At 39.7% G+C, this 17,309-nt stretch overlaps 1 protein-coding gene across 3 annotated transcripts in view; it reads right to left on the bottom strand.

Moving 5' to 3' along the window:
- LOC146649398 (carboxyl-terminal PDZ ligand of neuronal nitric oxide synthase protein-like) overlaps positions 1-17,309 on the bottom strand; it is a 247,081-nt gene that overhangs the window by 110,932 nt on the left and 118,840 nt on the right. For all 3 annotated transcript variants that reach the window (XM_085387095.1, XM_085387094.1, XM_085387096.1), the window contains exon 5: positions 10,077-10,185. In XM_085387095.1, coding sequence (XP_085243221.1) covers positions 10,077-10,185 — 109 coding nt within the window. The remainder of the gene's footprint in view (positions 1-10,076; positions 10,186-17,309) is intronic.

The raw sequence follows: 17,309 nt of genomic DNA, 5'->3' as shown, positions 1-17,309 counted from the left end.
CCTTTATTCTTCTCATTATGCCAGAGTGCTTCCTTCTGATTTAGCCTTTGTCAGAATTTGAATTATCAGCTAACAGTAGCATGGGTGCTTAGCAAGCTGGATCCATACGCTGCAATGCACTGGGTGTAAGACACACACACACAAGCATAAACAGTGGTGAGTTATATATAGGGATGTGCACCGGTTCTGACATAAACGGTAGTAACCAGACCGAAAAGCAGCGCACAGTTCGGTGCTTTCTTTCCCTGAAATGTCATACACTTTGAATTCTAGCCAATCATTTCACCTTTGCGAGCGTAGTGGGCGGGCCCAGGTACGTACGTTCTTTTAGAGCAGAGCTACAGTTTAAAAATGTCCAAGGCGAAGTGGTCAAAGTCTGGCTGTACTTCACAGCAAAATATGCAAACTCAGCAGCCTGCAACAAGTGCTTTAAGCTGATACTGTGATACTGTCAAAGGAGGTAACACCTCGAATCTGATGAAACACCTGGCGACTTATAGCGTTTTGTTAAAAGCCGAGCAATGCACCGTATTTGATAGCTTGCTGCGAGACCTCACACCGAGCACATCTACTGCGGGTGTGGTGCCTGTTCTCGGACCCGGAGTTTGCAACATCCCCCAAGAACCCGGAGGAGAGTCCTGGCCCCTAGCCCTGCCAGTGTAGCAGAAATGATGACGGATGATGATGCAGCAGCAGCCGTTCTTCTCTGCGTGAGTAGCTTAATGTTGTTCGTGTGTAATTTACGTTGAGTAGGCTAACCACGTTATTACATTAATGCATGTAAGGTGAACTAGCAAACATCATCATAGCTACATGCGGCTGTCTTCTTGTTTGATGGCAGATACTCCCTTCACCCTGGCCAAAAAGGCTAAAATGACCAAAGAAAAAGTGGAAAACAGTTAAACATGAGAGGTTTTGGACAAAGTTTGTGTTTTTTCCATTGTTTAAGCACTGCTTCCAGCCAAGAGTGATACCATATATGCCCCATAGCTGCAGAAAAGGCTAACATTGTTATCTTTTTACAAAAAAACAGTTAAACAAGAGGCTTTTGGACAAAGTGTGTGTTCTCCATTCTTTAAGCACCGTTTAAGCACCGGCACCGTTTCAAAAGTACCGGTTTGGTACTGGTATCAGATAAAACCTAAACGATACCCATCCCTAGTTACAGTGGGGCAAAAAAGTATTTAGTCAGCCACCGATTGTGCAAGTTCCCCCACTTAAAATGATGACAGAGGTCAGTAATTTGCACCACAGGTACACTTCAACTGTGAGAGACAGAATGTGAAAAAAAATCCATGAATTCACATGGTAGGATTTGTAAAGAATTTATTCATAAATCAGGGTGGAAAATAAGTATTTGGTCACCTCAAACAAGGAAAATCTCTGGCTCTCACAGACCTGTAACGTCTTCTGTAGGAAGCTTTTCTGTCCCCCACTCGTTACCTGTATGAATGGCACCTGTTTGAACTCATCATCTGTATAAAAGACACCTGTCCACAGCCTCAAACAGTCAGACTCCAAACTCCGCCATGGCCAGGACCAAAGAGCTTTCGAAGGACACCAGGAAAAGTATTGTAGACCTGCACCAGACTGGGAAGAGTGAATCTACAATAGGCAAGCAGCTTGGTGTGAACAAATCAACTGTGGGAGCAATCATCAGAAAATGGAAGACATACAAGACCACTGATAATCTCCCTCGATCTGGGGCTCCACGCAAGATCTCATCCCGTGGGGTCAAAATGATCATGAGAACGGTGAGCAAAGATCCCAGAACCACACGGGGGGACCTGGTGAATGACCTGCAGAGAGCTGGGACCAAAGTAACAAAGGTCACCATCAGTAACACACTACAACGGCAGGGAATCAAATCCCGCAGTGCCAGACATGTTCCGCTGCTGAAGCCAGTGCATGTCCAGGCCCGTCTGAAGTTTGCCAGAGAGCACATGGATGATACAGCAGAGGATTGGGAGAATGTCATGTGGTCAGATGAAACCAAAGTAGAACTTTTTGGTATAAACTCAACTCGTCGTGTTTGGAGGAAGAAGAATACTGAGTTGCATCCCAAGAACACCATACCTACTGTGAAGCATGGGGGTGGAAACATCATGCTATGGGGCTGTTTTTCTGCCAAGGGGACAGGACGACTGATCCGTGTTAAGGACAGAATGAATGGGGCCATGTATCGTGAGATTTTGAGCCAAAACCTCCTTCCATCAGTGAGAACTTTGAAGATGAAACGAGGCTGGGTCTTCCAACATGACAATGATCCAAAACACACCGCCCGGGCAACAAAGGAGTGGCTCCGTAAGAAGCATTTGAAAGTCCTGGAGTGGCCTAGCCAGTCTCCAGACCTCAACCCCATAGAAAATCTGTGGCAGGAGTTGAAAGTCCGTGTTGCTCGGCGACAGCCCCAAAACATCACTGCTCTCGAGAAGATCTGCATGGAGGAATGGGCCAAAATACCAGCTACTGTGTGTGCAAACCTGGTAAAGACCTATAGTAAACGTTTGACCTCTGTTATTGCCAACAAAGGTTATGTTACAAAGTATTGAGTTGTATTTTTGTTATTGACCAAATACTTATTTTCCACCCTGATTTACGAATAAATTCTTTACAAATCCTACCATGTGGATTCATGGATTTTTTTTTCACATTCTGTCTCTCACAGTTGAAGTGTACCTCTGGTGCAAATTACTGACCTCTGTCATCATTTTAGGTGGGGGAACTTGCACAATCGGTGGCTGACTAAATACTTTTTTGCCCCACTGTATATACCCACACCACACTTCACTGTACTAAAAGAAATCACAATCGTCTTAGAAGACTTTAAAACTTGTCACACAATTTTAATAAAACTTCAAAGGTACCAACAGCACAAACATTGTCATTAAAAAAATTCCCCCCACCTGCCTTCATTATAGAGGCAGAAATTAGCTTTTGTTCCAGACTGCAAAAATGGTCATTTCTGCTATTAAAAGCAGCAGTTTAACACAGCTACTGAATCTACAGGGACCTTCTTGACTTGTTTTTGCTCAAGTGACTCCTTGAGGAAATGCAATTTTTAACCTGTGTCCTTCATTTTCAGTCCTGGCAGATGCATCTTGGCTGTGTGTCTTAGCCTAAAAAATAATATTTTTTCTCAACCATATTCAAACTGAGAAAAGTGATAATAATCCCAGATAAGACCCAGATCATCATCTGCTGGTTCTAAATATATGTTGAGAGTGTTTGTAACGCTTTAGTTTCTATGAAGTTGCTATTGTCAGTAAATGAGAAAACGAAAATAAATAATTGAAAGGCTAATTTTAAAAGGTAGTAGCTGATCACAACAACTCAAACATAACTACAGAAAGCAAAGCCAACTGCTAACTTTCCAGAGCAAAAAGACTGATTACACATAAACCAAACTAGTTTACTTAGTTGACTTTATTTTTTTGTACTAATGTGCTTTTTCACAGTGCAGTCTAATGCGGCATCATGCACCCAGAGGAGAACAACAACAGGTTCATTTTTGGTTCTGCCACAGGGAAATGCTTTTTTAAAAACTCTGTAAAGTTATAAATGTAATCAATATCATCCAGATGTGAACTGTAATAAATGAATTCAAACTGTCAATAAGTTCTCCATTAAAAACAGCCCCTGCCTTTAGTCTCTTCACCACCAATACACTTTAAAAAGCATTACGTATATTACAATAAGCATTACACACACACACACACACACACACACACACACACACACACACACACACACACACACACGCACAGATAAGTTTTCAGTTTAATGGCCTCAGGACCTTGGTTGCCCAGAGATTTTTGGTATGCGTCACTCTCCATTTTGTATTCTGAACAGAATATGTGTGTGTCTGCGCGTGTGTGTGCGTGTATGTGTGCTCATGTGTCAATGCCAGTCTGTCTGTAAGAGATAATGAGGCAGTGTGCGCTTCACCCAGCTAACCCCTGGACTTAACTATCAAGTCCTCTGAATTGGCAGCTAAAGTGGAAAACTGGGAGCACATTTCCTAACTGTGTCACACTGCTGGACTCTGTTTTAACTTTGTCTCTGCTCAGCTTATTTCAGCAGCAACATATCCACCCCAGAAGACCCTCATACTTGTTCCTCACACCAATGCCAGGCCCACAGTGCAAGGAGGAAAACCAGGGTGTGTCTTTTTTAGCGGTTGTCAGGATGCGACTCAGACAGTGACTAGATTTAAAAGAGAAGGTGGGATTGTTGTGAACGCCACATAACTACCAGACTGTGAAAACATCGGAAATGATGCACTGATCAGTCTTTGTCCATCTTGTAATTATGCAGCAACAAAGTTTGAGGTTGTTTTGACACAAAAACACAAATTCTTTCACTGATCGTTTGAAAAAATAGAGCCCAGCTGATACAGGATTTTTAACACAGATGCAAATACATATATTTGAATACTTAAAAATCTGATATATTGCCCAAAATAATTTTTCTTTAAGTAACACAAAACATAAACAGATTTGTTTATTTTTTATGTTTTGTTATTTACACCTCCTTCCTAAAATAATATGACAATGCAGCTTAAAAATTCTATTGTTGCAAGACACGGATTACTCATTTGCACTTAGCAGGCACATTGCACAGCAATGGGGATATTGCAGAGTGCCCTCTAGTGGACAGACTATGCAACATCAACACTCGTAACATGGTTGAAGGGTGTTTCTTCCATCTCTTCTTTGTAGAAGCTACCTCCAGTTGCCACCTTATTTAGAAGGGCTTATCACAGACGGTCGCTCTACATGTTTGATTTAGCAGAGTTTTTACATCAGTGCCCCTTTCTGACCCAAACCAGGATCGAACCAGGAATCTTTCATATGTTAGGCTATGTTCACACTGAAGGTCTTAATGCTCAATTCCGATTTTTTGATCAAATCCGATTTAATTTGTCTGGTTGTTCACACTACAAATAAAATGTGACTGCAAACGCGCTCTAGTGTGAGCGGTTCACGGCCCTCAAAGCCGTCCGCATGCGCAAAAGAAGACGTCACAGCTGGGTGACAGCTGGCTGACAGCTGGGTTTGTCGCCCAAAACACGGTCAAGCTCATCAAAAAACGGGCAGGTGACTCGACCACGTCCACTTCGTTTGTTTATATCTTTAGCTTCTTTAAACATGGCCCCGAGGCTCTTCACTTTCCTCTGACACTGTAGCCACATTTGCCTGTGCCCTCGTTCAACCATTTCTTTGGCAATGCACTCGAACACAGCCCGGTTACGATACGACCCTTCAAGTTGATCTTGAATAGAATTGTCTCCCCATATGCTAATTAAGTCCAAAACCTCAGTTTCTGTCCATTGAATCGCTCCGTCTCCAGTTTCCGCCACCACGCTTTCTCGTTTGTCTTCTCCAGCGCTGATAATTACCGTCTGTCTTGTGTCAGTGACGTAAAAGACGAATTTAATGCGACATGACCATTCAAACAGCAGTCGCTTTCTAAAACATCAGATATGTATCGGATTCAGTACCACATACGAAAGTGACCCAGGTCGGATTTGAAAATATTGGATTTGTGCCGTTCACACTGTCATAGCATGATCGGATATGGGTCGCATATGGTCAAAAAAGTCGGATTTGAAGCGCTTTCGCCTGCAGTGTGAACGTAGCCTTAGATGAATGTCTTCTTTAATTATATAACTTTGTTTTGTAATTGCTAAAAATGAAAATGAATGGAAATACACTTTCTGTTATAAATGTTGGTACTGATAAATCAGCAAATACCCAATATTATAACTAACGACTCTAATGAAAAATTACATAAAACCAAAACAAGCACCATCAGTGCAACTGCCAGTTAAAATTGGAAATCAGATTTTGGCAGCTGTGCCTCAGCATTTACCTACTAATCAGTAGATTGGTAGTTCAATTCTCTGGCATGCTAGTAAGTAAAAGCACTTTTAAAAAGTATTTTAGGTCTTTTGTTTTAGCTTTTATTATGACAGTTGAGAGTGGAAAGGACATACTGTATGGTGTATCTGAATCCAGACCTCTGCGATAGCCTTATGGCATATGGGTCACCTGCTTTTCATCCTCTCCTGAAAATTGCTCATACAAGTGTTCTAACTTACATGAATGCTGTCGGAAAATCTTTTTTTTCCATGATACCTATTTGTGCCAAGGTAAATGTTTATGATGAGCACCATTTACACCAGCTACACCTTTCTTCTTGAGACCTATCTCGACCAAAATCCCCCCCCCCAAAAAAACAAAAAAAACACAGAATTTAGAACACCTTAGTTCAGCACCAATAATGTCCCATCATGAGGATGTGAAACATATAAGAAATTGTGCCAGGTAATGTTAGATAATGAGAAAACCTAAGGATAAACTGCATTAAAGGCCCAAAAGAGGTGACTGTTTAAATCATCCATTCATGAGCTCAATCAGTCCACCCTCTTTTGTGGAGCCGTTTCATTGTAAATTACATAAATGAATAAGCTAACAGGGCTAACAGCTAGCAGCCTGCCTAAAAGGTCCAATCTGGCCCATTTGCTGGGTTGGCATAGTGTGAAAGCCGCACAGACGGTGGAGAATGATGTTGGAACCTTTCAATGGATTGCTCCAGAAAGCATTGTTTTGCATAAAAACAGATCAGAGTGATTGTCAGAAGTGGTAATTTCATCTGAACCAGAGATCTGAATCACCATCAGTCTAACATCCTTCTCACTGACAAAGGCATTATCCATGGTCTGCCATACCACACTGAAGGAGGGGGCTTAAGCCAACTTGGGAGTGTGTTTTGTGAATACATTTTTTGCTTCATAGGATTTTCTGGCCCAGCTGACTTGAGATCAAATTGGGAATTAACAAAAACAAATCCGACCCCTCTAGTGTATTCTAATTACACATCACAGCTGATTAATAAAGGAAATAAAATGTGAGCCTTGCAGGTGAAACAGAAGATTCACACAGGGTATTATGAGATATTAGTTAGGAGGACTGAACTGGGCTGTAAAAGTGCGGAGGATTGAGAAATACACGTTGGTGTGGAAAAAAGTATTTCCCCCTTTCCTGATTTTCTTTCATTTGTCACAGATACATGTTTCAGATCAAACAAATTCTAATATCAGACAAAGACAGCCCAACTAAATACAGAATGCAGTTTAGAAATGATGAGTTCATTTAGGCAGGCAGCCAAACCTACCTGGACCTGTGTGAAAAAAACTGATAAGTCATTAATTAAGTGGGATTAACCACATTTACAGGATAGATGAGTTAATTTTCACTAAACTCGCCCAGACCTGATTACTGCCAGACATGTTGAAATCACATTCATAAAAGGAACGTCCTACCAACAGTCAACATGGCAGTCAAATGCCTTAAATTGGCCGTTCATGCTGGACTTGAATTACCTTTTCATAAAGGGCAAGATAGATGTGGATAGTTTTCTCACATCATCATTTAAAATTTGCATTCTGCATTTAATCCGGTTATCTTTGTCCAATATTAAAATTGGCTTGATGATCTGAAACATGTAAATGTGGCAAAAAAATAAAATAAAATCAGTAAAAGGTGCAAAGACTTTTTCATAGCACGGTACGGCATTTCTTCATCTCTGCAGATCAGATGCAGTGATGAAAACTTCTACAGATAAGAAAGACTGCAGACACACAAGCACTAAAAAGTACCTCAGTGGTTTGAGATACAGCCATTTAAGAACACATTATTCGTATGACTCATTCTAGGTTGAAGCCCATCCTCTCTGCTGCTCCTTTTGAAAAAAAAAATCAGAAAAGACATACAAATCTAAATTGGGAAGAACTCAAAATCATAAACAACCCAAACAAAGCAGAATCTGGTTAGCAGAACAAGGTTAAGAAAAAAAAGTCTCATTAGTTGGTTTTTGAGAAACTGAGTATGAAGAGGTTGGCATGAAGCAACTTGCTCACTGGCAGTTCAGCTCTACTTATCAGCGGAGTGTGTCCAAACACATTTTCAGGTTTTACCATACTCACCATAATCAGTTATGTGAAGCATAGCAGATTTTAATGGCTGCCCACTAGCCGGTCAAGAACTACCTTTTAAATTTAACTTGCTGCTTTTAAAGTCCTTCATGGCCTGGCCCCAGATTATATACTTGAACTGTTGCTCCAGAACCTGCCAGAGCACAGCCTGCCACGCAGGAAACTCTTGACCGTTAACTACAAAAGGTGAATTACAGTGGACAGTATCTTCTATTAAATACTTTTAAAAGACGTATTGATTCAGCAAGACTTTCTCATAAATTCCCTTGAATTGTCACTCTTCACCTCTTAGTGACATTTTATTGTGGTGTTGTACTTGAGGCTTGCATGAACCATTTTAAACTTCCACACAATTTAGACAAGTAACTCTTTGAACTCTTGCATTTCCCCCCGCCTATGTGATTATATTATGTGTTTTTGTAAATTCATTTGTAATTTTGGTGTTGAAAATCCTCTATGAGCAAGCACTTGTGATGGTGGGAAGGAAAAACTCCCTTTTAACAGGAAGAAATCTCCAGCAGAATCGGGCTCAGGGAGGGACAGCCATCTGTCGCGACCAGCTGGAGTGGAAGGAAACGACAAAATAAAAGAAAGAGAGCACAAGGAGACAGACTAGGAGAAGACAAAAGTGTAATGACATGCTGTCATTAAATAGTGGTATAGGTGAGTGGAAATGATGCAGAAATTACTGTGATGCTTATTGTATCATACGGTCACAGAAAGTCCCACAGCATTCTGAGCCTATATCAGCATAACTAAGGGATTATTCAGGGTCACCTGATCCAGCCCTAAATCTAAACTTTATCAAAAAGGAACAATTTGAAGCCTAATCTTAAAAGTAGAGAGGGTGCCTGTCTCCTGAATCCAAGCTAGGAGCTAGTTCTACAGGACATGACAGTTGAAGGCTCTGCTGTTTCTAATTTTAGCAGTATTTCAAAGATGAAAGAAAGCAGCCCTACATATTTGTTTAATACATGCACTGAAGAACACATCCTGATCAAAAATGACAAGATTCTTCACAATGTTGCTGGAGGCCAAGGTAATGCCATCCTTTGTAAGTTTCTAAGTATCTGGTTAGACATCATGCTTCCAAGATTTTTAGGGCCTAATCTTTCTCTGAAATCAGGAGAAGAAAATGACTTCACATCCAGGCCTTTAAATCTTTAAGACGTGACTGCAGTTTAACTAATTGTCTTATATTATCTGCCTTCGTAGATAAACACAGCTGGGTATCATCTGCAGAGAACCGAAAATGTATGCAGTGTTTTCTTGTAATATTGCCCAAAGATTTAAGCACTGTAGTACTGGTCCTCATTCCTGGGGAACTCTTTGACTAACGTTTGTAAAACAAAGGCTCTACATTTACACAAATCACAATCTGTCTGAGAGATATGAATCAAGTGACTTAGCTCAATTCCTTAAATACCAACATCGTATTCTAGTCTCTCTGGTTAAAATTTGAGCCTCAAGTAGGCTTTCATACTATATTTATAATTGTGACTAAAGGTTTTTTATAGTAAAAGATTTAGATCTAATAGAAGGTTAGTTTGAAACCATGTAACCATGCAATGTGTGGTTTGTTATACAGCCTTGGTACTAGTTCTAGAATATCTGTATCTGGATGAGCGATATTTTTACAAAAACATCTGAATGGTGACTCCCAATATTTTTTTTATTTCAAATTAATTTTCAGTATTTCAAATGAATATGCATTTATGAAGTGAAAACAAGAAGAAGATAAATCCCAAAAAACTCACAGCCGAATTACAACTTTTTGATTAATCTTGCTAATAGATCCCCCCCCCCCCAAAAAAACCCCTCAAAATAAATAAATAATTACTTCTTAACATAAGACAGCCAGTCCTCAGTGTACAACTTTTGTCCTTGCGTTGTTTTATAGCAACCACTTTTGGTTGCTATAAAATTGCTTTCTGTTGTTGTTCAGTTGTTTAAAACAAATTTATGAGATGATGTCTAAAGCAGAGCTGTAGGTGTACGGCTTAAGTTAAGTGAATCTATCCAACTCATCAAGGGCACGTAACAAGTGACATTAAAACGGAGCTTCTCTCTGTCTTACCTTCTTCTTGGACTTGAACACATTACAGCGGAACACATTGCTCTGTCCATCTCTGGCAATGTAGCTGAAGATCTTCAAATCTTGGGAGTCATGAGACACGTAGAAGATCCTAAAAGAAAAGAAAATAGGTCAGAAACTAAAAAAGTGAATGAGATGCAAAACAACAACAAAACCTGGCAAGCTTTCAAAATGCATCTTAAGATGCAAAATGGGAAACAAGCCTATTTCTCTGGGATTTGAATGTGACAAATATAAACATGATTTTGTTTTAATCCAAAAGGAAAGACATCAAACTGTAGATTTTAGATGGAAAAAGAAGCTGAGAAAGCTGTGATGGGGGTAGGACTATTTAAATAAATGACAGGTGCACGCTCTTTTCAAAACTTCAGTTTTATTTATGTTATACTGCAAAAATGTCAGAAAGTCAGGTGAACTTAAAATCCAAGTAAAAGAAAATGCTTCAAATAACAACAGTGATATATTCCAGTGCACGCAGGAGACGGGGGCGTTAATGCCATTCTAACAAAAAAAATACTCTGTGTGAAAGAGGATATAGGGAGGAACTAAGTTTGAGTCAAAAATAGAGTTGTGTTAGTAGGGAGAGATTGTGCGCAGACAACAGTGACAAACTGTACAATACCCTGCAGAGGAGGTAAATAGCAAGAGACAACTCTGGGAGTACAAAGGCAGCGCAAAACGCCTAAACAATAACCTGTAGGTGCGAGAGCACTGTATGAGTTAACCCCCACTGTGGGTCTAATTCATGATGACAAGAGAAAAAAGCTGGAGGGGTAAAGAGATGCCGATGATGATAAGGTGGCAAGAAAATTGGGAAACTGTCATATTTTGAAATGATATGAATGCTCACACGTAAGAATCCGCTGAAAATAAGAAATTACTCCACTTAATGCCATTTCCAACTGATGACACCTGCATTGTTTGCCTATCTGTATTTTACCAACTTACAGAAAGTTCTAATTTTTAAGTATATTATGTAAGCACCTTGGTACTTGGGTTATGTTTTAAGTAGTGTGATCATATTCATTTTCCCACTATAGTTAGGATTATGTGTCTCAGGTTAAACTGATTGAGTTTTGAGTTTAACAGTCTGACATTTCTTCCGCAATCTGCAGTCTTTTAAAAGGCCAGTACCTGGTTTCACAAACACTTCCTGTCCTGCAGAAGTTTGTGGAAACAAGGCTCTTAGAACTGACCTCAGTAAAAGGTTTTTGTGATGAGTTTTTAGGTTTAGTTACTCAATTCAGGTCATAGTGAATCAAATATTAAGTCAATTTTGTAAATTTTGGCCATTGTCAAGCGTCAGGAGGATTATGCAAGATATGCTCGCTGCACAAACCAGTGAGTGACATTGTACTGGTCTTTTATATCGTCTATGGCTTTTACCTGGGCAAAGCTGTAAAGGCTGCCATGATTCAGCTGGGCATAGGACTTTTTTTCTAAGACCTTTCTAGGCCTGGTTTCGTATAGATTAAGACTCTGTCCTTCATTTATGTGATTTTTATTGCCCTCGTTTGTACAGCTCTTCTACCTTTAAATGTGCCTTCAGTACCATATGCACTGTATCTTTGTGTTTTTGAGCATAGTCCAATGTGTGGTTGGATTTTGACAGAAGAGGAATCTGAGGCCATTTGTTGATTAACAGTAAACTTGAAATATAACCGCTAAAAGTGGCGAAATCCTCAGGCAAAACGGCGCCCTAATTGGCCAATTAGCACCATATTAAGGAACCTGCAAGGTTGCTTGGGGTAATTTATCATAGCGAGACAACGGACAACCAGGGAAGAACAAGGAATTAGGTGAAGATTATGCAAATGATCCTGCTGCCTATGTGTGAGTATGTTACTGTACAAGGTGGCTTTGTGTTTGTGTGTGTGTGTGTGTGTGTGTGTGTGTGTGTGTGTGTGTGTGTGTGTGTGTGTGTGTGTGTGTGTGTGTGTGTGTGTGTGTTTGCCTACCAGTAATATTGTAGGGTCTGATCTGTGCACTCTGTGACATTTTTGTGGTATTTATTTTGGCCTTTTTCTCTGGGAGCCACACTAGCTGAAGTTCTTGAGTTATAGATTGTGTCTTTGTCTGCTCAGCAGACTCTCAAAATACCCCCCCCCCCCCCCACACACACACACACACACACGAGCTCGCACATGAATGCACTGATTTCAGATCCAACGTGCTGCTGTAAAAGTCAACTTATAAGTGATGCATGAAATCATCTACAAGATTGTCATTTTTAGTTTTTAAACACATTAGGTTTACTTTCATACATTTATTTATTTTTGAATAACAAAAAGCCTGCTGTCAATTCCAGAGAGCAGGAAAGGCAATACGAATTCAAATACAAGTTTAGTCATCATCTTGCACATATATTTGTTGTGAAGGGCTCATAAATAATGAGAACCAATTCAGTCCCCCATGTTTCCTGATCCACTTTGGTGTATTATGCCTTTGATTTTCAATGACTCCATTAGCTATAATGACAGTGCACTTATCAAGGACCACCATACAGACTGTAAACAAGCCAGCAGTGTGGCTGCCACTGTGTTTTTAGGTAAAAGAAAAAGTGTAGACATTTACATATGTAATGTGACTACAGCAGGCTTAAGCCTCCGTTAAGATAAATCATTTCATGTTTATGGAGACATTTATGTGATAAATCTCTCTGCTGGCTTCTTATGTCTTACTCTGAAAATTGCTGGTTTATTTATGACTTACAATCATGTCTTATTCTAGAACTGCGTGTTTCTTGCCCAGTTGGACTTCTGAAATTCCAATTGAATTACAAACAAAAACAGTGGAATTTGATCATACATTCCTATAAAATTCCTCTAAGGCAGAAATCTGCATATTATTAATACTTATACCAAACATTCTAGCTGGATTCCTGCATGTTTCTACACACAGCATTCATCGCCAGATGGTCAATCTGGTAAAAGCCAATGAATTGAATTCTGACTATTTCCTGGATTATGAGGTGATTAAAACAAAACTGCAATGTACAAAAAAATCAAAGAAAAATTATGAATTTGGCCCAGAATCCAGATTCTGATTAATATAAAATATATTGTGTTAGTGTAACTAATAAACTAAGGACGTTTCAGGAAGCTGTCTACTCTACTAGAAACTTTAAAAGGAGACAGAACACTAGTAGAGGCTCCTCTTAAGACAGGCCTTTCCTCCAAAGGAAAGAGTAGGACTAAAAAATCCGGGATTTGAGGAGCTGTAGCAAAAAACATTTCAAGCCAGGTCATGTACTTTGAGAAAACTGACCGCTCCCATCCGGCTCCTTTCCCCCCCCCAAAAATCTTCCCTTTTAATTAAAAGGCCCTCCTTTAGCCCCTCACTCCAAGACAGTTTAATAGGAATAAACATCCTGATTTTTTTGTTTTTAAATCTGAGGCAGGATGATGGCAAACTGCTTCCTGCTGCACTAACTGTTGACTGCGGGGCACATTATATTCTTCCAGACAAGCGAAGCTCACCCCACAAGTGAGTCAAAGTGAGCTTAGCTGACAAATCCCTGAGCAGTGCCGAGATGACAGCCCAGATACATATCTATCAACTGTCTCTAAGAGGAACAGCTGCCAACCATCCAGGTGAAGATGCATCGGATAGATCAGATCTTGGAATAAGTGAGGCGGGCTTCACACGAAAGCTGTCAAAGATGCTTAAGGGCAAAATAAATCAAACTGCAAATGGTGCCAACAGCAAGCTTCTTTTATTGTATTTCAAGGGGTTGTCTGTCCCGCTTAAACGTTCAATCCACAACATATTCACCTGAAGGGAAGTCACTTTTCTGCTCACGCTGCTGCTGAATGAAATAAGAGCAGCAATAGAAGTGTGTCTCTGATAACAAAAATACATCTGACTGGAAAATATTTATTAAAACCCCTCATAACATTAAAAAACCCTAATAAAATCAATACAGATACAAAAAGAAGATCAATCATTTAAAGCAGAGGTTCTGAGGCCCAGTTTGAAAAGTGGAAGTGGAAATCTTGTGCGGCCCAATCAGACCTTTAGTCTCTACTCTGATCATCACAAGTGAAAAATTAAGTATTTCCTTTGTTTTCATCTATTCTTTTTGATCTTCGGTTGAATTACTTGTTGAACAGCTTTGCTTCCCCAATGAAGTTATTTCCAACTAACAACCAATGGTTGGAGAGAAAAAATTCATTTCTGAATCCTGTGGTTTTGCCTCATTAATTTAATTTCATTTAAAAATTCTAAACTAAACTAGAGAATGCATTTTCTGAAGAAACTGCAGTGTGGATGCTGATAGCTGAATGTTTTGAGCTGAAATGAAATAATTGCTGCATGTTAAGTTAAAAATGTTGAATGAGATGAAAAATACAGAAATTTTCACCTGAAAAAAAAAGTTCAGAACTATTGAAAGCTGACATTCAAAGAGAAGAAGTTAAAAGTAGGCGAACATGTTTAAAATGTAAATTAGAAAAAGCTGATTAATGACAAAAGAAAATGTAGAGTCAGAAAACATCTGCATAAAAAATTGAAACCTCATTATTTTAATCACTGAATGACTGAAATGTGGGAAAATCCACTACAGACAGCTAAATGCCGTAAATTTTAATCATTCAGAAAAGATGATTCTAAAAGTCACCATCTGACTCCAAATGCCCAGATCTGAACCACTTGTGTGCGGAAGAAAAATCCACCAATGAACAATAAGCTTGAATTTAACAGGCCAATCAGAATACTCTATTTAGTTGGCCTGCACTAACTACTGGCATACTGTTATTCTGTGGCGAAACCCTGTCAAATCTGCCTTGGTGCACCTGTTGAAAAACTGCATCTAAATCCAAGACCCTAACTCCCATCAAAACAGCTTTTGAACTGTGAGGATCCCAAGGAATTGTTCTGCACAACAGTGTCTCTTTTATCCTTGTGGTGTCAAAAATGTGATGACAGGAGCAATTTAAAAAGTGGGGTCTTTCCTGCTGTTGAAACAAACTCCTGACTAAAAATACAATGTATTTCTATGGGTCAGTTAGAAGGTTATCCCTCTACTTTGAGCCACACAATTCAAAATGTTTAAATCTCTGAGCTTTGAAAAACACAATGTTGGAAAGAGAAAAACGATGGCTATGTTTTGAGGGTAAAATGATGGCTGTAGAGCAAACACTGTGGACACAGCAACAGTTGAAAAAAGTTTTAAAGATGAATCTTGGCAGAGTGACAGAGCTCATTAAGCAGGCAGGTGTGAGCCTGGTTGCTATAGCAACTGCACCCAGTGGCACCACACACACACACGCACGCACACACACACACACACACTCACACACAGAAAGACAGACATCTGCCTTTCTTCTGCTGCTTTAAATAAACAGAAAAGTCATTGTGAAACAAATGCTTCCCAAGAAAGAACTACAAGTCGTATTGACAAAATTCTTTCACCGGGAGCGCCAGCAATGTCTAGTCTACCGAATTCTGAGTTTTCATGCATGTGGAGTATTTAATAGGGGCTTTACTCTGTTAAACTTTACTGCTTAATGGACGCTGACCTGACAGCAACCCTTTTGGAAAGTTTTGAGAGTTTCACGTTTTTCAGCAATTCAACAACCAAGCCGACACATTTCACCATGTCAGCCAACCCATCCTTCAGCTCAAATGAGCCTGAAATTAGGGCTGCTCGATTATAGCAAAAATGATAATCACGGTTATTTTCACTGAAATTGAGATCTCGATTATTTGACGATATTTATTTAACCCTTTAAGACCTACTATAGAACCAAGTCCGCCAGAGCTTATATTATATTTTTACATGTTGTAGTGCCATTTGTGGGAGCATTTCAAGTTGCTATACAACTGTTATAGCCCATATTTTAATAATATGTATGCATTAAGTCCATAGTAACTACATTAATTGCAAAAAAGTGCAATAAACTACAAGAAAATTGAAAATCGTTTTTTTTTTTTTACATATATTTCTACTTGGAGAAATTTAAGAGGCTTATCCCTCAAAACTTTAAATACAAAAAAGTTGCAAAAAATAGTTTACAACAACAGGAAACTTATTGTGAGTGTCTTCATAGTTTTATTTTGGAGATACACCAATTTTTATATACTGCAGGAATATAAATATATGTGATAGTTCGCGCTGACAACTTTTTCAATGTGGGAAGTGTTATGAACAGCTGATCAGATCGGCAAAGCGTGTGTCTGGAATATTATGTTTTTGTTCCTGCAAGCGCTTTTTATGCAATTTTTGCAAAGCTTTATGTGGAAGGAAACCGTGACCGAGGACAAGCTGATGGCATAAGATGTAAGTACAACTCCTCCGGTTTCATATGCAAAACAAATTATTGCGCTAGCTTACACGGTTCAGGTTCTACAGGGATTTAAAAATAGTTACACAAAATGGAGTGTGCTGCTCTGTCCGGCTTTAAAGGGTTAACAATGACTTTAAAAAATAATATAAAATAGTGTGCAACACCACTGAAGTTTTTTTTTTTTTACCTCTCTTTTCAACCAACAGCAGTCACTCTCCTCTCCAAATAACTTCTGCTTAGCTTTCCGAGCTTCCCTCGGGTCCTCTTAATCAGCGGTCTCCAACCTTTTTTGCGCCACGGACCGGTTTATGCCCGACAATATTTTCACGGACCGGCCTTTAAGGTGTCGCGGATAAATGAGGGAGGGGCTAATAATCGGCTCAGTCATTTTTAATGATCGTTGAAAGCCCAGATCGTAATCGTGATTAAAATTCGATTAATTGAGCAGCCCTACCTGAAATAGTTGAAGGGAACATTTTGGGAAACCACTACAAGGTAGAGGCCTTCCTCGGAGAAGGGGGCTTTGGTATTGTAGCCAAATGTCGTGATACCAAGACCAATCGAGCTTTGGCTATTAAAGTCAACAAGGTCCGCCCTGATATTCTGCAACAGGCAAAACTGGAAACTTTCATCCTGGAGCAGCTGCCAAGGTTGGATCCAGATACCGCCAACATTGTTAATTGGAACGTCTTTTTCCACAACGGAGAGCGGGTTTGCCTAAACTTTGAACTCCTTGATCAATGCCTGTGGGACTACATAGGGGACCAGAATAACCAGGGTCTCCCCATAAGCGAAGTCAGGCCAATTTTACGTCAACTCACAAATGCTCTGTCCCACCTGGGTTCTGTAGGAATAGTGCACGCCGACCTCAAACCTGGAAACATCATGGTTGTAAACCGCCATGAGTCTCCAGTCAAAGTCAGACTTA

Source organism: Rhamphochromis longiceps, linkage group LG17 (genome assembly GCF_057381845.1).
Source record: "Rhamphochromis longiceps isolate RC_006_pf linkage group LG17, R_longiceps_female_GT1.1, whole genome shotgun sequence".
Classification (NCBI taxonomy): domain Eukaryota; kingdom Metazoa; phylum Chordata; class Actinopteri; order Cichliformes; family Cichlidae; genus Rhamphochromis; species Rhamphochromis longiceps.
Note: the sequence above shows the minus strand (reverse complement) of the source record. Positions and strands in the feature narration are given on the sequence as shown.